At 47.4% G+C, this 24,988-nt stretch overlaps 1 protein-coding gene across 2 annotated transcripts in view; it reads left to right on the forward strand.

Moving 5' to 3' along the window:
- Positions 1-24,988, forward strand: part of Sh3bp5 (SH3 domain binding protein 5) — a 72,704-nt gene that overhangs the window by 25,327 nt on the left and 22,389 nt on the right. The window contains exon 3 of one of the 2 annotated variants that reach the window (XM_004661251.2): positions 12,318-12,446. The exons of the other annotated variant lie outside the window; for it this stretch is intronic. Within the exon in view, the coding sequence (XP_004661308.2) occupies positions 12,318-12,446 (129 nt within the window). The remainder of the gene's footprint in view (positions 1-12,317; positions 12,447-24,988) is intronic. 2 annotated transcript variants of the gene reach the window in all.

A 24,988-nucleotide genomic window follows, 5' to 3' on the forward strand; every position in this document is an offset into this window, starting at 1 on the left:
TTGTGCATCTGGCTTTATATTGGTACTAGGGAGTTGAACCCATGCAGTCAGGCTTTGCAAGCAAGTGTCATTAACTACTGAGCCATCTCTCCAGTCCCCGTGCCTGTTGTTAAAATAAAGTTTTTATTTAAAATCCTTTCCTTCCCAGTCCTACCAATTCTCTTTAACTCACCCTTCAAATGGCAGGGCCTCCCTTTGGCTATGGAGTCTTGACTCTGGCCAGCCATTGGAAGGACAGCTGTGATATTCTGAGATGAGGGTCTGGATGCTCACCTGCCGTGGCTGTGGCTTCTGTATTGGAGAGCAAGTACAGAAACAGAGCTAGGAGCACTTCTCTTTCTTCTTCCAACCTCTGCTAAGATGGTTTTCTTATGTGTTTTAATAAGTTGCAGCCACAAGGGCTCTTGAATAGATTGGATGGCCTTAGAAAGCAGTTTCTAGTGATTTTACTGTAAACATTTCAGGCACTTCACACCGGTCAATAAGTCAGAATGTTTCAGTGGCACCTTTTACCAGGAGTTTAGAATGTTCTTACCAACAAAATGTGGCTGTCATTCTAGACAGTAACTTACTTTTACTTTCTCTCTCTCTCTCTTTTGTTTTTTGAGGTAGGGTTTTGCTCTACCCCAGGCTGACCTGGAATTCACTATGTAGTTTCAGGGTGGTCTTGAACTCACAGCAATCCTCCTACCTCTGCCTCCTGAATGCTGCAATTAAAAGTGTGCACCACCAAGTCTGTCTCCTCTTTTTTTTTTTTCTTTTCTTTTTTGAATGAGAGAGAGAGCATGCGCAAGAGAATTGGTGTGCCAGGGCCTCCAGCCACTGCAACTGAATTCCAGGCGCATGTGCCACCTGTGCGTCTTGGCTTATGTGGGACCTGGAGAGTCAAACATGGGTCCTTAGGCTTTGCAGGCAAGCACCTTAAACGTTAAGCCATCTCTCCAGCCCTAGACATTAATTCTGTAGGCCTGCAAGTGTTAGTTACATTGTGTTGTCCTTTAAACCTATTCTTAAAAAAAAAAAATTAGGGCTGGAGAAATAGCTTAGTGGTTAAGTGCTTGCCTGCAAAGCCAAAGGATCCTAGTTCGATTCCCCAGTACCCACGTAAGCCAGATGCACAAGGTGGCTCATGTATCTGGAGTTCATCTCTCTCTCTCTCTCTCTCTCTCTCTCTCTCTCTCTTTCTCTCTGCCTCTTTCTTTCTCTGTATGTCTGTCATTCTCAAATAAATAAATATAAACAAAAAATAATTTAAAAAAATATAAGCAGAGAGATGTAGAGAAAAGACAGAGGGAATGGGTACACCAGGGCCTCTAGGAGCTGCAAATGAACTCCAAATGCCTGTGCCACTTTCAGCATCTAGCTTTACACAGTATTGGGGAATCAAACCTGGATTGTTAGCCTTTGCAGGCAAGTATCTTAACTGCTAAGCTATTCTTGTTTTAGTTTATTTTGCCCTAAAAGGAAACTTCAAGACTCTCAATGGGAAGATATCCAAGCACAAGGCATTTAAAATTTTATTATTATTATTATTGCAAGAGAGAGAAGTGAGGGCTGGAGAGATGGCTTAGTGGTTAGGGGGCTTGTCTGCAAAGCCAAAGGACCTTCGTTCGATTCCCCAGGACCCACGTAAGCCAGATGCACAAGGTGGTGCATACATCTGGAGTTTGTTTGCAGTGGCTGGGAGCCCTGGAGCCCCCATCCTCTCCCCTTTTCTTTCTCAAATAAATAAAAATAAAGCATTTAATAAAAAAGAGGAGTGAGTGTGGGTCATACCAGGGCCTCCTGCCACTACAAACTCCAGATGCATCTGCCTTCATGTGAGTACTGGGAATTGAACCCCATCAGGAGACTTTGTGAGTAAGCCTCTTCAATCACAGAGCCATCTATCTAGCCCCATAAGGCAGTTTTTCTAAAGCTCCCCATATATATATGCTGGAAGGTAGGCTTGGTTGTACATACCTGTAATTCCATCACTTGAAGGCTGAGGTAGAAACTTTTCTGTGAGCTCCAGGCCAGCATAGTAGCTACAAGACTCTCTCTCAAAAATAAATAAATAAATAAATAAATAAATAAAATTAAAAAGGTGGGGAGGGGGCTGGGTTGGAGAGATGGCTTAGTGGTGAAGGCTCTTGCCTGCAAAGCCTACGGACTCATATTTGAATGTCTAGGTCCCACGTAGGCAGATGTACAGTTATGCAAGTGCACAAGGTTGTAGATGTTCACAAGGGGCACATGCATCTGGAGTTCAGTTGCAGTGGCTGCAGGCCCTGGTGCACCAATTCTGTCTCTCTCTCCTTTTCACTAAAAAAAAAAAAAAAAAAAAAAGTGCTGGTCATGGTAGTATACACCTGTAATCCTAGTGCTGGGGCCAGGGAGGCTGAGGTGGGAGGATCACCATGAGTTTGAGGATCAACTGATCTCTTTCCCTCTCTCTCTGGTTTTTAGAGGTAAGGTCTCTCTCTAGCCCAGGCTGACCTGGAATTCACTATGAAGTCTCCGGCTAGCCCCAAACTAATTGTGATCCTCCTGTCTCTGCCTCCCAAGTCCTGGGATTAAAGGTGTGCGCCACCATGCAGGTTCTGCATTCCATTTGTTGTAGAGCTGCAGGTTGGGAAAGCTGCAGGTTGGAAAGCTCCATGGGACATTCATGAGGTGAATGAGGAACATTTCCACTTGCAGAGTCCCTCCATCTCAGGGATCCCCCCCCCCCCGCCCCAAATGGTTTCTGCTGATTATACTTTGAGAACCTCCAGGTGTGCGCCGCACTGAGAGACGTCGAGGTGCGCTTCTGTCCAAGGTGAGACTGCTGCTTTGTGTGTGCTCGGGCCCGAGATCAGGTCACTGGCTCTAGCAGTCTTATCAGGAGGCTGGGGCCCTGGCTCCTGCCGCTGTCATTTCCAGGCTCAGCTCATGCCTGGGAGTTGTCTGTCCTCAAAGTGAAGCTGTGTATTTATAAATGACATTACCAAGGAGCCTTTGAAGTGCTCGTCATCTTTACTATGTAGGGCAGTTATTTTTAAAAAGCCAGCATCCTGTCGTCTTTCCCTCACTTGGTTCTGGGGACGCCTCAGTGGCAGGGAAAGGCCAGCCGTCATTCTCAGCTTGCAGGGAAGGTGGCTGAGGCTTGGGCAAGCCAATTGGCCGGGAAACAGGGGCTTGTCCCCCGTGGTGCTGAGTGACCTGGCACCGTGTTCCCAGGGCACTCTGGCTTAGCTGGCGTCTTTGCTGCCGCAGAGCTGTGTTTTTGACACACTGACACATTCAGATGGGGGGACTGTGCTGTTGTCAGCAGTTCTCTGCTTGAAGCCATCACCCTTCATCTGAGTCTCCCGAAGAAGACACGGAGGCCGCACCCACACCCAGGAAACCGGTTTAGAACTCAGGGGTGTGGTGGCCACTCCGGTAACACCAGCATTCAGCGGTGCAGGCAGGGTGATCATGAGGTCCAGGCCAGCCTGGCTAGTTAGATTATGACTTAGGATGATAACCGGTTGTTTGCTCTGATGTGTCAGGCATTCCTCCCCGGTCATGTCCTGCTGGGAAAACAGCTCTCTCTGCACTCAGTTCTGGAAGCCCCGCTCATCTTGCAAGACACATTTGACTGTAATTGTAGGAGACAAAGAACCCTAATCAGGCCTTTTTTTTGAACTGGAGAATGGGAGTTAAAAGCACAAGTCGAATTGTGGCAAATGGGCTGTAAGATGTGGCAAGCAGTTGTGAAATGGATTTAAAGAGATCTTTGCAGTTTGGTTAAGTGAAATCTCACGAAGTCTGCTCTGGATTGAGGGGGCAGATCCCCTCCCAGAACCAGCGGTCAGCTGGTTCCAGTGCCTGCCTGGGATGGGGCAGGCGTAGACTGGCTTTCCTCTTCCTGTCCAAATTAATACAGTGCAACAAAGGTGTGTGTTTCAACCTCATGTTTATTTTATTTTATTTGCAAGCAGAAATGGGGAGAAAGAGAATAGGGATGGGCACATGAGGGCCTCTAGCTCCTGCAAACCAACTCTAAATGCATGTGCCACTTTGTGCATTGAACTTTGTGTGGGCACTAGAGAATTGAACCCCGGTCGTTAGGCCTTCTAGGCAAGTGCCTTAACTGCTGAGCCATCTCTCCAGTCCCAATCTCATATTATTTTTTTTTTTTTGTTGTTGTTGTTTTGCTTTTTCAAAGTAGGGTCTTGCTCTAGCCCAGGCTGACCTGGAATTCACTATGTAGTATCAGAGTGGCCTTGAACTCATGGTGATCCTACCTCTGCCTCCCAAGTGCTGGGATCAAAGGCATGAGCCACCACACCTGGCCCAATCTCATGTTTCTTTTTTAAATATATTTTATTTATTTATTTGAGAGAGTGAAAGAGGGAGAGAGAGAGAGGGAAAAAAAGGGTGTGCTAGGGCCTCCAGCCACTGCAAACAAACTCCAGATGCATGTGTCCCCTTGTGCATCTGGCTTATGTGGGTCCTGGGGAATCATACCAGTCCTTTGGCTTTTTGCAGGCAAATGCCTTAACCACTGAACAGTCTTCTCCAGCCCAACCAATCTTATGTTTTTATTTATTTATTTATTTATTTATTTATTTATTTATTTATTTATTTATTGAGGTAGGGTCTCTCACAAGCTCAGGCTGACCTGGAATTCACTATGTAGTGTCAGGGTGGCCTCGAACTCATGGTGATCCTACCTCTGCCTCCCAAGTGCTGGGATTAAAGATGTGTACCACCATGCCCGGCCTCCATCTTGTGTTTTTAAAAAGCATACATCAGGTCTGGAGAGATGGCTTAGTGGTTAAGGTACTTGCCTGTGAAGCCTAAGGACCCATGTTTGACTCAGATCCCATGTAAGCCAAGTGTGCAAGGTGGCACATGCACAACGTGGCACACACTTCTGGAGTTTGATTGCAGTGGCTAAAAGCCCTGCCATGCCAATTCTCTGTCCCCCCTCTTTCTCATAAAAGTTCAAAAAAGCCTAAATCATGGCAGGAGAGGTGGCTCAGTGATTGGAGGTACTTGCTTGTAAAGCCTGCTGGCCTGGGTTCAATTCCCCAGGACCCATGTAAAGCCAGGCTCACCCATTCATTCTCATTCTCTCTCTTATCTCATATATATATATATATGTGTGTATACACATACATACATGCATGCATACATACATACATACATATTTTGGTTGTTCAAGGTAGGGTCTCACTCTAGCTCAGGCTGACCTGGAATTCACTCTGTAGTCTCAGGGTGGCCTCAAACTCATGGCAATCCTCCTACCTCTCCCTTTCCAGTGCTGGGATTAAAGGTATGCACCACCGTGCCTGGCTTCTTCTAGAATATTTTATGAAAATCCTACTTCAATTATAAACTACAAGTCCAATGCCAGCCAGCTTAAACAAAGCAAAAACCACAGGAGAAGATGGCAGAGGACCTGTCTTAACTCAGGGGCAGCAGTGTCATCAGGACTTGGTTCTCCCTCCTTCTCTCTTCTCTTCCATGCTTTTCTCCCATCTCTTCAGCCACCTCAGTGGGAAAGCTCCTTTTCCTAAGTTTCAGAAAATCTTCAGAATAACATCTGTTTGGTTCTAATGTATTATGTCTTCCCCCCACTCCGCCTCCCCCCGCAAAAAAACCCAGTTATTAAAAAAAAATCCCGTCATATGGCTAGGAGTATGGTTTGATGATTGGCCAAGCTAGGTCATATGACCACTAATGGGGCCAGAATTGCTGTACCAGGATTGAGAGTGGGGTGGCTAGGTTGGGCAGGTTGGAAGGATTTTGGTTTGCGGGCTCTCACACATCAGTGCTTTGTAGGAACTGTCACTCAAGTAGCTGTGATCCTCTGCAAAGAGAATTCGGTTCCTTTGGCTGTGTGTTAGCTGTGACTGCGTCTTGAATGAATGGGAATGTGGATGGTTGTACTGAGTTGGTCACATATCGTGCTTGGCACACAGCCTCGTTGACAGGAAAGCATGGTTATCAAACCCATCCCTTGGGCTTCATGCCTTTTTGTTTTGTTTTGTATTTTCAAAGTAGGATTTCACTCTAGCCCAGGCAGACCTGGAATTCACTATGTAGTCTCAGGGTGGCCTCAAACTCATGGCAATCCTCCCAAGTGCTGGGATTAAAGGCCCGCACTTCATGCCTTTTTAGAAAAAATCTTTTCTTTCTTTTAAAGTTTAGAGAGAGGGCTGGAGAAATGGCTTAGTGGTTAAGTGCTTGCCTGTGAAGCCTAAGGACCCCAGTTTGAGGCTTGACTCCCCAGGACCCACGTTAGCCAGATGCACAAAGGGGCGCACGCGTCTGGAGTTCATTTGTAGTGGCTGGAGGCCCTGGCATGTGCCCATTCTCTCTCTGCCTCTTTCTCTCTGTCTGTCACTGTCAAATAAATAAATATAAATAAATAAATAAAATAAAATTTCAGAGAGAGACAGAATGAGTGCACCAGGGCTTCCAGCCACTGCAAATGAACTCCAGACACGTGCCACCTTTTGCATCTATCTTATGTGGGTCCTGGGGAACTGAACCTGGGTCCTATATGGCTTTTCAGGCCGCTAAAAGCCATCTCTCCAACCTGGCTTCATGCCTTTTGATAGTCACCTTTTTTTTTTTTTTTTTTTTTTTTTTTGAGGTAGGTTCTCACTGTAGCCCAGGCTGACCTGGGATTCACTATGTAGTCTCCAACTGGCCTCAAACTCACAGTGATCTTACTACCTGTGCCTCCTGAGTGCTGAGATTAAAGGCATGCACCACCATGCCCAGCAGAGAGAGAGAAGGAAGGAAGGAAGGAAGGAAGAAGAGATTGGTTACGCTAGTGCCTGCAGCCCTTGCAAACGAACTCCAAACACATGTGCCACCTTGTGCACTTGGGTCTACATGGGTACTTGGGAATCAAACTCTGGTCCTTAGGCTTTGTACGTAAGTACCTTAACCATTGAGCAATCTCTCCAGCCAGTGGTCACATTCTTAATGCAGACAGCTTCAGAAAGGTGTCTAACACACTGGTGGACACTGCAGGACACACAGGAAAGAAAAAGGTCAGCATGGCAGCACATGCCTGTCATCCCAGAACTTGGAATGTCAAGACAGGAGAATCTGGACTACATAGCAAAACCCTGCATGAAAAAGGTGTAGGGCAGGCTGGAGGGATGGCTCAGCAGTTACGATGTTTGCCTGCAAACCCAAAGGATCCTGGTTCGATTTCCTAGAACCCACGTTAGCCAGATGCACAAGGGAGTACATGCGTTTGGAGTTGTTTGCAGTGGCTAGAGGCCCTGGTGTGCCCATTCTTTCTCTCTCTCTCCCTCTGCCTCTTTCTCTGTCAAATAAATAAGTAAAAATAAATATTTTTTTAAAAAAAGGTGAAGGGGGCGTGGGCATGATGGTGCATGTGTTTAAATCCCAGCACTCCAGAGGCAGAGGTAGGAGGATTGTCATGTAAGGCCACCCTGAGACTACATAGTGGACTCCAGGTCAGCCTGGGCTAGAGTGAAACCCTACTTAAACAAACAAACAAACAAAAAACTGTTGAAGGTGAGGGGCAACCTCTAGCAGGATATGCCATCACTTTGCCCCTGCTCTCTCTCCTAGTGTGGCTTGCGCCATCCACCTTATATATCTTAGCTGATTCCTGACGGTTGCCTTCTGTGAGTGCCAAGTCTATGTGTGGTGTGACTCCTTGGCTTTCACTTTGAGCTGTCATCTGCTCAAGTCCTGCTGTGGAAGATGAGATTGTTGCCTCTCCTCCTCTCTATCCCCACCACATCTCCACTCCATCACTGTCCACCCTGCAGTTCAGTTGGGGACCATGTCTATATCACAGTGCAGCTGTGTAAGTGCTGTTCTGTTGGCTGGGTAAGTAAGCTCAGGTTACGTTTCTGCGTTGTGCTAAACCGAAGTGTGCATTCTTCAATCACTTCTGACACAGGGTTCGTGGGATGTAATGTGAGACAGATGTCTGGGAAAAACTCAATTATGTAAATCGACGCTAAGGTTTTGGTTATAAGATGAGATGACTTAAGGTCAAAAGAAGATCAGAAGCAAACAGAGTAGTAAAGGAAGGGAGACAGACTCTCAGGGAAGAACCAGAAGCAAAGAAAACATGTAAATAGCCAGGTGTGGTGGGTACAAGTCTAATCCCAGCACTTGGGAGGTGGAGGGAGGAGGATCAGAGGTCTAAAGTCATCTGCTGGGCTGGCTCAGCAGTTAAAGGCTTGCAAAGCCTGCCTGGCAGGATTTGTTCATTCCCCAGTACCCATGTAAAATCAGATGCATCTGGGCTTCATTTGCAGTGACAAGAGGCCCTGTTGCACCCATATATTCTCTCATTCTCTCTCCTTACATATAAATAAGTAAAAATATTTCAGGGCTGGAGAGATGGCTTAGCGGTTAAGCGCTTGCCTGTGAAGCCTAAGGACCCCGGTTCGAGGCTCGGTTCCCCAGGTCCCATGTTAGCCAGATGCACAAGGGGGTGCACGCGTCTGGAGTTCGTTTGCAGAGGCTGGAAGCCCTGGCGCACCCATTCTCTCTCTCTCTCCCTCTATCTGTCTTTCTCTCTGTGTCTGTCACTCTCAAATAAATAAATAAATAAAATTAAAAAATATATATATTTCAGAGTCATCCTCTGATACATAATAAGTTGGAGGCAACCTGAGCTTCATGAGTTTGTCTCACACACACACACACAAAAGTTCCAAAACAAAACTCAAAGGAGGAATATAAACAGAAATAATAAGTTCCTACTGTGCATGGTGGTGCACGCCTTTAATCCCAGCATTCAGGAAGCAGAGGTAGGAGGATTGCTGTGAGTTCAAGACCAGCCTGAGAGTACATAGTGAATTCCAGGCCAGCCTTCCAAGTGCTGGGATTAAAGGCATGCGCCACCATGCCCTGCATTTTTTTTTTTTTTTTTTTGAGACAAGTTCTCATGTGTTTCTGAGCCTGGCCTGGAATACCTGTATAGCTCAGGATGGCTTCAAACTCCCTGTGGTTCTCCTGTCTTGGCCTCCCCAGAACCCCAATATCCCCAGGAATGTCAGCATGTCTGACTCGGCCATAGGTTTTCCCCCCATATGAGATGGAAAACAGGGGCTGGAGAGATGGCTTAGCAGTTAAGCACTTGCCTGTGAAGCCTAAGGACCCTGGTTCAAGGCTAGATTCCTCAGAACCCATGTAAGCCAGATGCACGGGGGGGGGGCGCACACCTGGAGTTCATTTGCAGTAGCTAGAGGCCCTAGCGTGCCCATTCTCTCTCTCTCTCTTTCTCTGTCTGTCGCTCTCAAAAAAAAAAAAAAAAAAAGAAAAGAAAAGAAAAGGAAAACAGCAGTTAGACAGGAAGAGCAGTGGTTTCTGATCCCCCATAGAAAGATTTTTGCCACTGTGGAGTCCGTGTTTCTTACTCAAATACTGGGCTTTGACAGCAAGCTGCCTCTGGCCTCCTAGAAGCTCTGGGAGACGGTATTTCCTGGGACGCCCCAAGGCCTCTGTGGCTATGGCCCTGGAGAGCAGGTCTCATTTTGTTCTCAGTGTTCACAAGCTGTGACAGGTGATTCCTGACTTGGCCTGATAGAGGGAGAGGAGAAAACCAGATGATGTTGATGTCGCAGGGCTGGGGACAAAGCCTGTGTCCCAGGTGAGATTTGGACTCAGGAGTCAAGGAACTCCTGTTTCAGACAGAGGCCATAACATATTCTGGAAGGACAGCGGTACTTCCCAAGCCCATCTACCAGGTCACAGCCTGAGATGAACAGAAGGGTGGACTAGAAGAATCAGTCAGAGCCTCTGCAGCGCCACCTGTAGAAGTTCAGACTCTGAGGAATGGTGAGTGTGAGGAAGGCCCCTCCAGCCATGGGACAAGTGTTCACCTGCCAGGGGGGCCGGTTAGTCTCAGGGGTCCCCTTGGCTCACGGCCAGGCATGGTCCTTCCCCTTCCTCAAGTTCACGTGTGTGAGTACCTGCATGAAGGCACCACCCCCGCAACACGTATTCCCGCTGCAGCTCAGTCAAGACAAGAGGTGTGGTTGCGTCTCAGAAGTACCAAGCCAAGTCCCCCAACATGGACTCCTAGACCTGGCACAGAATTTCTTTTGCACATTTTTTTTTAGTTCCTTGAACCTCACAGATAGAGCGTAACTCAGCCAGGCACTATTCACTTTTCCTTCCAAACTCCTGGGAGCAGCTCAGCTTGCTAGCTGCTATTACCAGGGCGCTCAGCCACCCTCAGTCCTGCCATTCCTTGCAGCCCAGAGCTCGGGCTCCCTTAGTCTCTGACAGTCATGGCCGTTCCCTCCTACCTCTGAGCTGAGCAAGGCTTGGGGATCCCTCCCCCTCCCTGCCCGTCTCCTCTGTGTAGATCTTTCTTCTTGGAGGGTTTCCAGGAGTCTCCTCCCAGTAGCTGGTCTGGTGAGGTTCTGTTGCCATCTTAGCACATCTGTTCTAGAATGGGTTGTAACTCCTGCCTCTCCCATGGGACTGGAAGTGCCCTGAGGGCAAGGCCATTCCTGAGGTCCAGCATGTAGTAAATAACTTGCACTCAGTAGTCAACACTGACAAATCACATGGTTGAGGGCATTGTGTGAGTGTGGGAAGTGACGCTGTCATTTAGACTGAAACTATGAGAGGTGACTGGCTGCTCTTGAGGATCTGAACATAATTTTATAGTCTCCACAGTGCTATTATAGTAGTCACTGGGCACGTTAAATTTTTTTTGTTTTTTCTGGGTTTTTTTTTCGGGGCAGGGGTTTCGAGGTAGGGTCTCACTCTAGCCCAGGCTGACCTGGAATTCACTATGGAGTCTCAGGGTGGCCTCGAACTCACAGTGATCCTCCTACCTCGTGCCTCCCAAGTGCTGGGATTAAAGGTGTGCGCCACCACACCTGGCCACATTAAATTTTTTAAATGCAGAACTGGGGAGATGGCTTAGTGGTTAAAGGCTCTTGCTTGCAAAAGCTAACAGCCTGGGTTCAATTCCTCTGTACCCACATAAAGCCAGATGCACAAAGTGTGCATGCATTTGGAGTTCCTTTCGCAGTGGCAAGAGGCCCTGCCATGCTTACTCTTTCTCCTTGCAAATAAATAAATAAAATATTTTTTAATTAAATGTAAATTACAGAGTTTAGTGGCACAATGCCTATAATCCCAACACTTGAGAGGCTGAGGCAGGAGGATTGAGAGTTCAAGGTCAGTTTGAGCTACATAGCAAGATCATGTCTGTGAATGAATTTAAAAATTTAGGGCTAGCCGGGCGTGGTGGCGCACGCCTTTAATCCCAGCACTCGGGAGGCAGAGGTAGGAGGATTGCCATGAGTTCAAGGTCACCCTGAGATGACAGAGTTAATTCCAGGTCAGCCTGGACCAGAGTGAGACCCTACCTCGAAAAACCAAAAAAAAAAAAAAAAAAAATTTAGGGCCAGGTGTGGTGGCACACACCTTTAATCCCAGCACTTGGGAGGCACAGGTAGGAGGAACTTTGAGTTTGAGGTCACTCTGAGACTACAGAGTGAATTCCAGGTCAGCCTGAGCTAGAGTGAGACCCTACCTCAAAAAAGCAATAAATAAATAAAAATTAAAAATAAAATGTAAATGTAACTAAATTCCACATGCATTTCTTCAGTCATGCCAGCCAGATTCAAGTAGTCCTGTGTGGCTGGTGGCAGCCATTGGGCAGTTTAACATGGCAAGACAGTTTTTGTGTGTTTTTCTGAAGCAGGGTCTCGCTCTACAAAACAATAACATTATTTTTGTAAGTATAAATATATAAATAACATAAACATTATTTTATATAAATAATATAAATATTTCATTTATATTTAAGAATATAAGGCTGGGCGTGTTGGCACATGTCTCAAATCCTAGCACTTGGGAGGCAGAGGTAGGAGGATTTCTATGAGTTCAAGGCCACCCTGAGACTACATAGTGAATTCCAGGTCAGCCTGGGCTAGAGCAAGACCATACTTTAGAAAACAAAAACAAAAAGTAAATAAAAATATATTTATTTGCAAGCAGAGAGAGAGAGAGAGAAAACGAGAATGGGCGGGCCATGGCCTTCTTCCATTGCAAATGGACTCCAGATACATGTGCCACTTTGTGCATCTGGCTTTGTATGGGTACTGGAGAATCAAATCCAGGCCATCAGGTTTTGTAAGCAAATGCCTCTAAACACTCTCCAGCCCCTAGACAGTCTGTAGATGGCTCTGAGTGACACTATTCTGTAAAGGTATTGATTGAGGGTCTGTATGCTGGGTGAGGCCCTTCCAGGTGTTTCTGGTTTGGTAAAGCAGGTGTTCACAACTTCCTTCCTGAGCTTGACGGTGCTTCCTCTGTTTCCCCGGCTGCAGGATGCACGGCAGAAGTTCCGCTCTGTTCTGGTCGAGGCCACGGTAAAGCTGGACGAACTGGTAAAGAAAATTGGCAAAGCCGTGGAGGACTCGAAGCCCTACTGGGAGGCTCGCAGGGTGGCCAGGCAGGTAAGACCAGCTTGCAGCTGTCACCCTGGCCATTACTCACTCACCCCCCTCTGTAATTTGGTTTAATATCTCTGGTTGTAGGTTAAAGGCACTTATGTACCATGAAAGGGCCTGACTTTACATATGCCCTCATTTTAAAAAAAAATTAAATATTTTATTTATTTGCAAGCAGAGAGAGAGAGAATGTGTATGGGCGTGCCAGGCCCTCTAGCCATTTCAAATGAACACATGTGCTACTGTGCATCCGGCTTTACATGGGTACTGGGGAATCAAACCAGGGACCTCAGGCTTTGCAGGCAAGCACCTTAACTGCTGAACCATCTCTAGCCCTGTGTTCTCATTTGAATTCAGCCTCCCCTGCCCTCCCCATCTGCTTCATTCCCACTCATGATACTATTAATTGGGTATGGGTACTAACATTTGGGTGCCCCTGCATGTGGGTGCCACCTTGCCACCTGAGTTGGAGAGCTGGGCTCACAGGGATTGTGAATATTCCAGAGCCTGAGATGTGTTTCATCCTCCTCTCCTAGTAACTGTGTGAGGGGCCTGGAGGGGTACACCCTGAAATAAAGGGTCCAAATAAGGAGTGGGGAATGGATTCTAGGAAAAAAATCCTAGTGGGAGAAATAAATCTAAAGTCCTAAATACTTCTAGTATCAACCATTTCCAATATAAGACAGTCAACCTTTGTTTAAAAATAGCCATGTTAAAGCCAGGTGTGGTGGTACATGCCTTTAATCCTAGAACTTGGGAGGCAGAGGTAGGAGGATCGCTGTGAGTTCAAGGCCACCCTGAGACTCCATAGTGAATTCCAGGTCAGCCTGGGCTAGAATGAAATCCTACCTTAGAAAACAAAAACAAAACAAAATGAAACGAAACAAAACAAAACAGCCATGTTAGCTGGGTATGGTGGGGGCACACCTGTAATCTCAGCACTTGGGAGGAAAAGGTAGGAGGATCACTGTAAATTCAAGGCCACCCTGAGACTACATAGTGAATTCCAGGTCTCCCTGGGCTAGAGCAAGACTCAAAAAGCCAAAAAAAAAAAAAAGGCCATGTGTGGTCCTGGAGGAAGGTCACAGAAAGGTCTATGAGAACACCCTGTGGGGTTGTGGAAGTAGATTTCCTGCCTGGTCCCCTAAGCTCAAATTTAGTGCAGGTGGCTGCTCAGGGGCCTTTGTGTTCAGGGCCTCTGCAGCTGGCTCCTTCATTCAGATCACTGGCCCCACCTGAGGGATGGTGTCCCACTTTGGCTGGGCAGACATCAAGCCTGCTGCTACCTCAGGGCCTTTGAACTTGCTGGTTCCTGTGTTTGGTGGTGTCCCAATCCGGGTGTTTTAATGGCCCACTTCCCTGTCTCCTTCAGGCTTCTGCTCAAATACCTTATTTTAAAATGTTTATTTATTTGCAAGCAGAGAGATAGAGAATGGGCCTCTCACCACTGCAAACAACCTCCAGATACATGTACAACTCTGTGCATTTGGCTTTATGTGGGTACCAGGGAATCGAACTCAGGTCGTTAGGTTTTATAGGCAAATAAATGCCTTAACCACTGGGCCATCTCTCTAACCCCCTCTAATGCCATTTTATCTGCTTTCTTAGGGTAATATATTTAAGATGGAAACTGCCAGCTCACCCACTGTGCGTCCTTGTCCCCTGATTGGCATTTCTTCCACAATAGCACTTCTTGCCCCAAGTTTAAGTGATTGCAGTCAGCCAAGCGCCGTGGGACAGGGAGGTGTATCTGGGCCATTGCTGTGTCAGCTGTGCAGGCATACAAATATTGAGTAAATGGATAAATGGACAGACAAGTGGATGACAGGCGTGGGGAGCCATCAGCAGATCCAACCTCCTCCCCTTCAGGCCCCGTCATCTGGAGCAGGTCTTCCCCCTCCCGCCCCCTTCTCCTCATTCAATTTTTCCATCTTCTTTTGTGCTCGTAGCTGCGTGGGCAGGATGGTCAGGGTCGTCTTCATCTACATCGTAGTTGGTGGGCTGGGCCCCTGCTGTGTGCAATACATCCTGGAGTAGACTTTATGCCCCTCTTTTTCTGTACCCTCAATTCTCCTTTGGGAAAGGGGGTGTGGAGGAAGCTGGATTGGGAGGATTGCATTGTCTTGTCTGTATTATTGCGGGAAGCTGAGACTGTGGCACTTTTCCTTCCTGTCATTTTGTCACTTGGTCAGCAAAGATAGCAATCAAGGGGCTGGAAAGATGGCTTAGTGGTTAAGGCACGTGCCTGAGAAGCCTAAGGACCCAGGGTTGATTTTTCAGTTCCCATGTAGGCCAGATGCTCACAGTGGCGCATGCATCTGGAGTTTGTTTGCAGTGGCTGGAGGCCCTGGCGCCCCTATTCTCACTCTCTCTCTCTGATTATAATAAATAAATAAATCTTTTAAAAAGACATTAAAAAAAGAAAGGATAGCAATCAATACCATCACTTCTGGCAACCACTCAGTCATCAGATGTAATCAGAAATTCCAGTCTTGGGGGCTGGAGAGATAGCTTAGCAGTTAAGGTGCTTGCCTGTGAAGCCTAAGGAGCCAGGTTCAATTCCCTGGAGCCCACATAGGCCAGATGCACAAGGTGGCACATGTTTCTGGAGTTTGTTTGCAATGGCTAGAGGCCCTGATGAGCCCATTCTCATTCTCTCTCTCTCATAAATAAATAAATAAATGAAATGAAATGTCAGTCTGACTTTGATGCAGGGAGCAGAGCCCAGGATGAGTGTTGAGGAAATCATGGCCACCTCTGTGTCTCAGAAGCAACTCTGTGACCTCTTTTCTGCTTGCCAGTGGGAAAGGAGGGAGGAAGGACCTTCCCTAGCTGGGAAACGGGGAGGATGCTCAAAGGTTGAGGCAGGCAGGATGTTACATTTCATTTTGTGGATGGCAGGTCCTGTGGGTTTGGGCTAGATGTGAATGTCCCTCTGACCTTCCTGAGGGCGCGAGGGGCAGTGTCCACCTCAGGCGCTGCCAAGCGGGGCTTCCTGTTTTCTTCCTCTGCCTGGTCTCCACCCCCTTCCGTTTGATATTTACAAACCTCTCTGACCTGTGCCCAGCAAGGATGGTGTTCAGAGTCCTGCAGAGCATTTCTATCCAGTGTGCCTCCTGAGTCTCACCATCCTCATCCTTGAACATTGATGGTCCAGGGACCAACAGTGTAAGAAGCCTTACACGGGATAATGTGTCTGACACTGGAATCTTCGTATGAGCTTGGGTTTCAACTTCATTAAAAGAAAATAGGCTGGGCATAGTGGTGCATGCCATTAATCCCAGTACTCAGGAGACAGAAGTAGGAGGGTCACTGTGAATTTGAAGCCAGCCTAGGATTACAGAATGAGTTCCAGGTCAGCCTGAGATAGAGTGAGATCCTACCTCAAAATGCCTCCTCCCCTAAAAAAAAAAAAGGTGGGGGAGGCTGGAGAAATGGCTCAGAGGTTAAAGCCAGTTGTTTGTAAAGCCTGACAGTCTAGGTTCAATTCCGTAGACCCATGTAAAACTAGACACACAAAGTGGCCCATGTGTCTGGAGTTTGTTTGCAGTAGCTTTAGGCACTGGCATACCCATTTTTTCTCTCTGATTAAAAATAAATAAGCCAGGCGTGGTGGCACACACCTTTAATCCCAGCACTCGGGAGGCAGAGGTTGGAGGATTACAGTTACTTCTAGGCCACCCTGAGACTTTATAGTGAATTTCAGGTCAGCCTGGGCTAGAGTGAGACTCCATCTCGAAAAACTTCTCCCCAAAAACCAAACAAACCTGGAATTCATTATGTAGTCTTAGGCTAGCCTCAAACTTATGGATCCTCCTACCTGTGCCCCCCTGAGTGCTAGGATTAAAGTCATGTGCCACCACACCCCACTAAATATAAATCTCTCTCTCTCTCCATATATATATGTGTGTGTGTATGTATGTATGTATGTATGTTTGTTTGTTTTGGTTTTGGTTTTGGTTTTTTTGAGGTAGGGTTTCACTCTACTCTGGCCCAGGCTGACTGGTAATTCACTATGTAGTCTCAGAGTGGCCTTGAACTCACTGTGATCCTCCTACCTCTGCCTCCTGAGTGCTGGGATTAAAGGCATGTGCCACCATGCCTGGCCTATAAATATTTTTTTAAAAAATGATTGGACTGGGGCTATAGCTCAGTTGGTAAAACACCTGCTGTGTAAGTGTGAGGGCCTGAATTTGGATCCCCAGAACTCATGTAAATGTCAGGTGTGGTGACGTGCTCATATAATCTCAGTGCTGGGGTAGCAGAGACGAAGATCCCCAGAGCAGGCTGACTGCTAGCCCAGCTAATCAGTGAGCTCTAGCTCTCTCAGTGAGGGACGCTGTCTCAATAAATAAAGTGTAGAGTGATTAAGGAAGGCACCAATGCTGACCACTCCAGCCACCACACATACATGTCATCTGAACACACACTGAGCATGTCTGCACGCACATGTGTGTGCACACACACACACAGGATTGATTCACTGTGGAAAACTTAGAAAATAGACAAAATGAAGAAAATCTCTCGTATGCATGTATGCGCGCACACACCCACCATCAGAAGTATTTTTTGTTTTCTTCTTTTCCCAAGATAGGGTCTCAGCCTAGCCAGGCTGACCTGGAATTCACTATGTCCTCCCAGGCTGGCCTCAAACTCAAGGCAATCCTTCTACCTCTACCTTCCGAGTGCTGGGATTAAAGGCGTGTGTCACCACGCTCCACTCAGAGGTGATTTTACACATCTGGAACGCCCATGTCTGTATATCCAGCACTTCCACTAGGTCCTCGCAAAGACAAAAAACCTTTTCTACAACTTGCCTTTCTGTGAAAAGCCTGTAAAGATGAGCAGTTGTTGGACAGTAGACGTTGTATCTGTCAATCAAAACTTTGCTTTCCCTTTGTTCCCTGTGTCACGTCAGTTTCCAACAATGAGTCACATCCCATTCTGTGATCCTGAACTGTATCCAAGTTCTGCCTGTCATCGGGGTTGTGCTGGGTTGGGGGGGGGGGGACTGGGGGAGCAGGGAACGAACTGGCTTTGATTTCTTTGAGCCAGAGTGAGCTTGTTTTTAAGGCTGTGCTGTGGAATGTGCAGCCCATCTGGCTGGCAGTGTGGGGGCGAGGGCAGTCTGATAAGAGGGTGCCGTGTGACTCAGGGATACTGAATGGTAACAGAGTCTCTGCTTTCTTTGTTTTCTGGGGTCTTAACTATTTATTCTAACACTGACGATAGATAGATGGATTTTTTTTTTTTTTGCTGTTTTTGCTTTTAATTTTTGGTGTAGGATCCTGCTGTAGCCCTGGCTGACCTGGAATTCACTACATAGTCTTAAGCTGGCCTCAAACTCACGGTGCTCCTCCTACCTCATCCTCCCAAGGGCTGGGTTAATGCACTTGTTGTTGTTGTTGTTTTTGAGGTAGGGTCTCATTCTAGCTTAGGCTGACCTGGAATTCGCCACTTCCTCTATGAAAAATCATATACACTGGGTATGGTGGCACATACCTTTAATCCCAGCCCTTGGGAGGTAGGAGTATCACCATGAGTTTGAGGCCACCCTGAGACTATATAGTGAATTCCAGGTTAGCCTGGGCTAGAGTGAGACCCTACCTTCAAAAACCAAAAAGAAAAAAGAAAAAAATATATATGCCCATGGCAAATCTACTGCATTAAAAAAAATACTAGGGTTATAAACAGAAAAAAAAAAAATACTAGAATTGAGCTGGGCATGGTGGTGCATGCCTTTAATCCCAGCACTTGGGAGGCAGAGGTAGGAGGATCACCATGAGTTTGAGTCCACCCTGAGACTACCTAGTGAATTCCACATCAGCCTGAGCTAGAGCAAAACCCTACCTCAAAAAACAAAACAAGGGGGCTGGAGAGATGGCTTAGTGGTTAAGGTGTTTGCCTGCAAAGCCAAAGGACCCTGGTTCTATTCTCCAGGACCCACATTAGCCAGATGCACAAGGTGGTGCATGCATCTGGAGTTCGTTTACAGTGGCTAGAGGTCCTGGTGTGCCCATTTCTCTCTCTTTCTCTCTCTCCCTCTTTCTCTGTCAAATAAAAAAATAAATAACTAAACAAAAAACAAAACAAGGGCTGGAGAGATGGCTTAGAGGTTAAGGCATTTGCCTGCAAAGCCAAAGGATCCAGGTTTGATTCTCTAGGACTCACATCAGCCAGATGCACAAGGAGGCACATGCATCTGGAGTTCATTTACAGTGGCTGAAGGCCCTGGGGTGCCCATTCTCTCTCTCTCTCTGCCTCTTTCTCTGTATCAAATAAATAAATGAAATATTAAAAACAAAACAAAATATATATATACATACATATACACACTAGGGTTGGAGAGACGGCTCAATGGTTAAAGTAGTGCTTGCTTGCAAAGCCTGATGGTGCAGGTTCAATTCCTAGTACCCACATAAAGACAGATGCACAGAGTGGCACATGGCATCTGGAGTTGGTTTGCAGGGGCAGAAGGCCCTGGAATACCCATACTCAACTCCCTGTCTGCCTGCCTGTCTGTGTCTCTCTCAAATAAATAACAACATTTTCAAAAACTATTACAGCAAGGACTTGGGTGGTGTTCACTGCACAAGCAGGAGAACGTGTGTTTGGCTCCCCAGTAGCCATGTAAACACTGGGTATGGTGAGGTGCGTCTGTAATCCTAGGGCAGGGAAGGTGGGGACAGGGAATCCCTTTGGACTCACTGGCTAACTAGTCTAGCCAAATTGCGCTGGAAACTGCCCAAGTATTTTTTTAAAATATTTTGTGCATTTTTATTTATTTATTTGAGAGTGACAGAGAGAGAGAGAGGCAGTTAGAGAGTGAGAGAGAATGGCATGCCAGGGTCTCCAACCACTGCAAACGAACTCCAGACGCGTGCGCCCCCTTGTGTACCTGGCTAACGTGGGTCCTGGGGAACTGAGCCTGGAACCGGGGTCCTTAGGCTTCACAGGCAAGCGCTTAACCACTAAGCCATCTCTCCAGCCCCTGCCCAAGTATTGATTTGGGAGTTGGGTGTAGTGAGTAGGCACATTTGCAATTACGGCATCAGTAAATGATAAGGACCAACTTGTGTTTTGCCAAGTAAAGGGCAAGTTTGCAGGGGCTTGGCTGGTAGTGTCCCGTGGGGAATGATGTTTGGGGACCAGGACACTGCCCACTGGGAAAGCCTGGGAGAACAGCATTTGCGAGTTCTGCAGGCCAAGAGGGAGGCTGTGGAAAGGGCAGGAGAGCAGAGTCTGAGGGAGAAGGTGAGACGGATGTGAACCCGGGTAAGAGTCTTTGCCCAAGGGCCCGGGGCAAGAGGCTCAGGGACGCTGAGGCACCAGGCAGAGCTGGCACAGTGTGGGCAGATGCATGGGAGAGCATCGCACAGCAGCAGCCCAGCATTCAGACTTGCTTGACAAGCTGCAGGTGGGCTGGGGAAGGGGCTTCCATTAAGGAGCCTGTGTTGCCTTGGAGAGGTTGATCAGGAGTTGATAGTGAATGTGGCGTTCCTACATGAATGTCAGCACCATTTTGCTTTTGTTGTTGTTTTTAGGGCTGGAGACATGGCTTAGTGGCTAAGGCACTTGTCTGCGAGGCCTAAGGACCTAGGTTCAATTCCCCAGTACCCATGTAAGCCAGCTGCACAAGGTGAAGCTTGCATCTGGAGTTTGTGTGCAGTGGCTGGAGGTTCTGGCTGCCCATTCTCTACCTGCCTCTCTTTCTCTCGCTCTCTGTCAAGGAAATAAGTGTTTTCAGCAGGTTGGTTGCATTTTGAGCATATGCACCCTACATTACCCTCCCTTAGCCCCCTCACCGTACTCTTCATCACTGAATAGAGAATGACTTTCCCTCCCCACAGTCGCTGACGGCCACGAGCTGATGGGGAGGGGTGTGGTCTCTGAAGCCGCTCCCCTATCCACAGTAGAATGTTGACCCCATCATGTGTGGGTTGTGTGTAGATAACCACAGCTTCTGTGAGTTCATGAGTGCAACGTCGCGTACATATGACTGGGTCTCACTATGTAGCAGACACCATTCTGCTTGGTATCATTTTTTTTAATAATTTTTATTTTATTTTATTTATTTATTTGAGAGCGACAGACACAGAGAGAAAGGCAGATAGAGGGAGAGAGAGATAATGGGCGCGCCAGGGCTTCCAGCCTCTGCAAACGAACTCCAGATACATGCGCCCCCTTGTGCATCTGGCTAACGTGGGACCTGGGGAACCGAGCCTTGAACCGGGGTCCTTAGGCTTCACAGGCAAGCGCTTAACTGCTAAGCCATGTCTCCAGCCCCTGCTTGGTATCATTTATCATCCCTTTTTAAAAACATTTTTTTAAATTTTTATTAGCATTTTCCATGATCATAAAAAATATCCCATGGTAATTCCCTCCCTCCCCCCCACAAAATTTTTTTAATTTTTATTTATTTATTTGAGATTGACAGATAGAGAAAGAGGCAGATATATAGAGAGAATGGGTACACCAGGGCTTCCAGCCACTACAAAGAAACTCCAGACGCATGTGCCCCCTTGTGCATCTGGCTAATGTGGGTCCTGGGGAATTGAGCTTTGAACCGGGGTCCTTAGGCTTCACAGGCAAGCGCTTAACTGTTGAGCCATCTCTCCAGCACTATCATCCCTTTTCTTTTTAATTTATTTATTTGCAAGTACAGAGGGAGAGAGGGAGAATGGGCATACAGGGCTTCCTGCCACTGCAAACAAACTCCAGACATATGCACTACTTTTGTGCTTCTGCCTTTTTTGTTTTTGTTTTTTTTCTCCGAGGTAGGGTCTCACTGTAGCTCTCAGGCTGACCTGGAAGTCACTATGTAATCCCAGGGTGCCCTCGAACTCACGGCGATCCTCCTACCTCTGCCTCCCGAGTGCTGGGATTAAAGGCGAGCGCCACCACTCCCAGCTTCTGCCTTTATGTGGTGTGGTGGTTTGAGTCAGGTGTCCTCCATAAACTTAGGTGTTGTGAATGCCAGGTTCCCACTGATGGAGATTTGGGAATTGACGCCTCCTGGCGGCAGTGTATTGTTGGGGGCGGGCTTATGGGCGTTATAGCCAGTGTCCCCTTGCCAGCACATTCTCCTGTTCCTATTGTCCACCTTATGTGGGCCAGGGGGTGATATTCACCCTCTGCTCATGCCATCGTTTTCTTCTGCCATCATGGAGCTTCCCCTTGAGCCTGGAAGCCAAAACAAACCTCTTTTCCCCCACAAGCTGCTCTTGGTTGGGTGATTTCTACCAGCAGTGTGAACCAGACTGCAACATGTGGGTACTGGGGAATCGAACCCAGGCTGTCAGGCTTTGCAAACAAGTATCTCTAACTTCTGAGCGATCTCTCCAACACCTCACTTTTTTTGTCCCCATTTTTCAAACAAGGAAACTAGTCTTAAAGTCCAAAGACTGTTTCTTAGGCTTTTACCTAAACCTTTCTGGCATATGGTTTACAGAGTTGTTCCTGGTTAAGACTGTCATGGTCTGACTGGCCAATAAGAAAGTTCCAGAGAGTGTGTCTGACTTCTGGAAAAGTTGCAGGAGTATACTCTTGAGAAAGTTCAGGTGAAGGTGGCTAGATGTCTCAGTGGGGGTGGGGAGGGGGCAATCTTGAGAGGCAGGAAATTGGAAGGCTATCCTGGAGGTGACAGGACACTGAGGAATGTGTGTGGAGAGCCAAGATGAAGGACAGGTGGCAGGAAACACTGTCACCGGGTTCTCTTAAACCGTTTATACGCTTGATGGAACTTGCTTCCTCCCCCCCCACCAAACCCTGCCTTTCAGAAAAAGAAACAGGTTTGGGAAGGTTGAGTCTCTCTCTCCACAGGCATCACAGCCACGAATGACTCAGAAGGTATTGTGCAGCTGGCCTGTAGTATTATAGCAATTTGTGTGTCTGTGTGTGTTTTTGTTTTGTTTTGTTTGAAGTAGGATCTCCGTCTAGCCCAAGCTGACCTGGAATTCACTATGTAGTCTCAGGCTAGCCTTGAACTCACAGCGTTCCTCCTACCTCTGCCTCCAGAGTGCTGAGATTAAAGACGTGCGCCACCACGCCTGGCTAGTTGCAGCCTTTATATCAAGGCAGTGAGGTGGAATATTAGCTGCTTCTTGCTGAGAAGGATAATAGTTGAGGCTGAGGAGTTACAATATGGTGTCCAGACTTCAACAAAGATTGAACCCAGGCCTGTCTGGTTCTGGCAGTGGGCACTTCGGGACTTGAACAAGCCTTGCTAACACACGGGCACACTGAAGAGTATAAATCTAGGCAATGAGTGACTTGCAGGGCTTAGAAGACACTGTGAGCTCTCTGCAGTTTCTTCACTCTGTGCCTCCTGCCTTTTCTCACGGAGGTGATTGACTTGTTTTGTTTTTGTCATTTGAGGCAGGATCTTGCTGTAGCTCAGGCTGACCTGGAATTCACTGTGTAATCTCAGGGTGGCCTTGAACTCACAGCAGTCCTTTCACCAGCTGCTGCCTCTGGAGTGCTGGGATTACAGGCGTGCGCCACCATGCCCGGCCAGCACTGCTGGGGTAACTGAGAGGTTCCAGTTCTGCGTGGTTTGGGGCCCTTGGAAATGTCACCCCAGACTGTCCTTTTCTCCTGGGACTCCAGAATATCTTTGTCATTGCTACCCGTCTTCCCACATTAATTTCTACTCAGCCAGTTCTCACCGTGGGACTTGGATGAGGTCTGGCTTGATGACGTCGGTCTCTGTGGCTCTGGTCACATTCTTCTGGGTGGCCACAGGCCAGTTCCTGGGAGCTACGTCACCCTTTCTGCCCGAGGTAAGGGCACCGTGGAGTGAGGGGCCTCTTCTCCCAAAGCAGAGTGATTTACAGTGAGCAGGAGAGCCAGGGTTAACTCTCCCTTGCCCAGAGAACACACCCTGCCTCACAGTCTTGGTTGGAGATACTGAAGGGGAAAAAGCAGCTACATTTCGGAAGTCTAGACATTTTTTGTTTTGATTTTGTGTGTGTGTGTGTTTTTATTTTTTTATTTTTCTCTAGGCAGAGTTTCGCTCTAGTTCTGGTTGACCTGGAACTCACTCTATAGTTCCAGGCTGGCCTCGAATTCATGCCAGTTCTCCTACCTTTGCCTCCCAAGTGCTGGATTTAAAGGCGAGTGCCACCATACCTGGCTTGCTTGTTTGTCTTTTGAGGCAGGGTCTCACTGTAGCCCAGGCTAACCTGGAACTCACTCTGCAATTGCAGGCTGGCCTCAAATTCACAGTGATCCTCCTACCTCTGCCTCCCAAATGCTGGGATTAAAGGCATGTGCCATCACACTGGCTTTAATGTTTATTTATTTTTAAACTTTATTTGTTTACAAGTAGAGAAAGATAGACGAGACAGAGAATGGGCATGTCAGGGCCTCCAGCCACTACAAACAAACTCCAGAGGCATGAGCCACTTTGTGCATCTGGCTTTACATGAGTACTGGGGAATTGAACTCAGGTCATTAGGCTCAGCAGGCAAGTGACCCTAACAGCTGAACCATCTCTCCAGCCTGTTTTTTTTTTTCCCCCCCCTTTGTATGTATGTAATGTGTGTGGTGGTCTATGTGCCCTTGTGCTTCCCCATATGCTCACCTGCTGTGGTAGATGTTTGTCTGAAGCAAAAGACAGTCGCCTGTGGTGACCAGAGCAGAATGGCAGGTATCCTGCTCCGTTTCTGCCCCCCCCCCGCCCCCCCATTCTTTAAAAATGTTTTATTTGGGCTGGAGAGATGGCGTAGCGGTTAAGCGCTTGCCTGTGAAGCCTAAGGACCCCGGTTCGAGGCTCGGTTCCCCAGGTCCCACGTTAGCCAGATGCACAAGGGGGCGCACGCGTCTGGAGTTCGTTTGCAGAGGCTGGAAGCCCTGGCGCGCCCATTCTCTCTCTCTTCCTCTATCTTTCTCTCTGTGTCTGTCGCTCTCAAATAAATAAATAAAAAAAAAATTAAAAAAAATAGTTTAAAAAAAAATAAGTAAATAAAACATTTTTTTTAAATATTTTTTGTTCATTTTTTTAAAAATATTTTTTGTTTATTTTTTATTTATTTATCTGAGAGCGACAGACACAGAGAGAAAGACAGATAGAGGAAGAGAGAGAGAATGGGCGCGCCAGGGCTTCCAGCCTCTGCAAACGAACTCCAGACGCGTGCGCCCCCTTGTGCATCTGGCTAACGTGGGACCTGGGGAACCGAGCCTCGAACCGGGGTCCTTAGGCTTCACAGGCAAGCGCTTAACCGCTACGCCATCTCTCCAGCCCTTATTTACTTATTTGAGAGAGAGAGGCAGAGAGGGGAGAATGGGTACACCAGGGCCTCTGGGCACTGCAAACAAACATCAGATGCATGTGTCACCTTGTGCATCTGGCTTTACAATGGGTACTGGGGAATTGAACCTGGGTCCTTTGGCTTTGCTGGCAAGTGCCTTAATTGTTGAGCCATCTCTTCAGCCCATTCCACCTGTTCTTCTTTGGCTGGTTGGTTTGAGAGAGAGAAGGGGTGGGGAGAGAATGGGTGTGCAAGGGCCTCCAGTCACTGCAAATAAACTTCAGATGCACGTGCCAC

The sequence above is a fragment of the Jaculus jaculus genome, chromosome 16 (assembly GCF_020740685.1).
Source record: "Jaculus jaculus isolate mJacJac1 chromosome 16, mJacJac1.mat.Y.cur, whole genome shotgun sequence".
In the NCBI taxonomy this organism is placed as follows: domain Eukaryota; kingdom Metazoa; phylum Chordata; class Mammalia; order Rodentia; family Dipodidae; genus Jaculus; species Jaculus jaculus.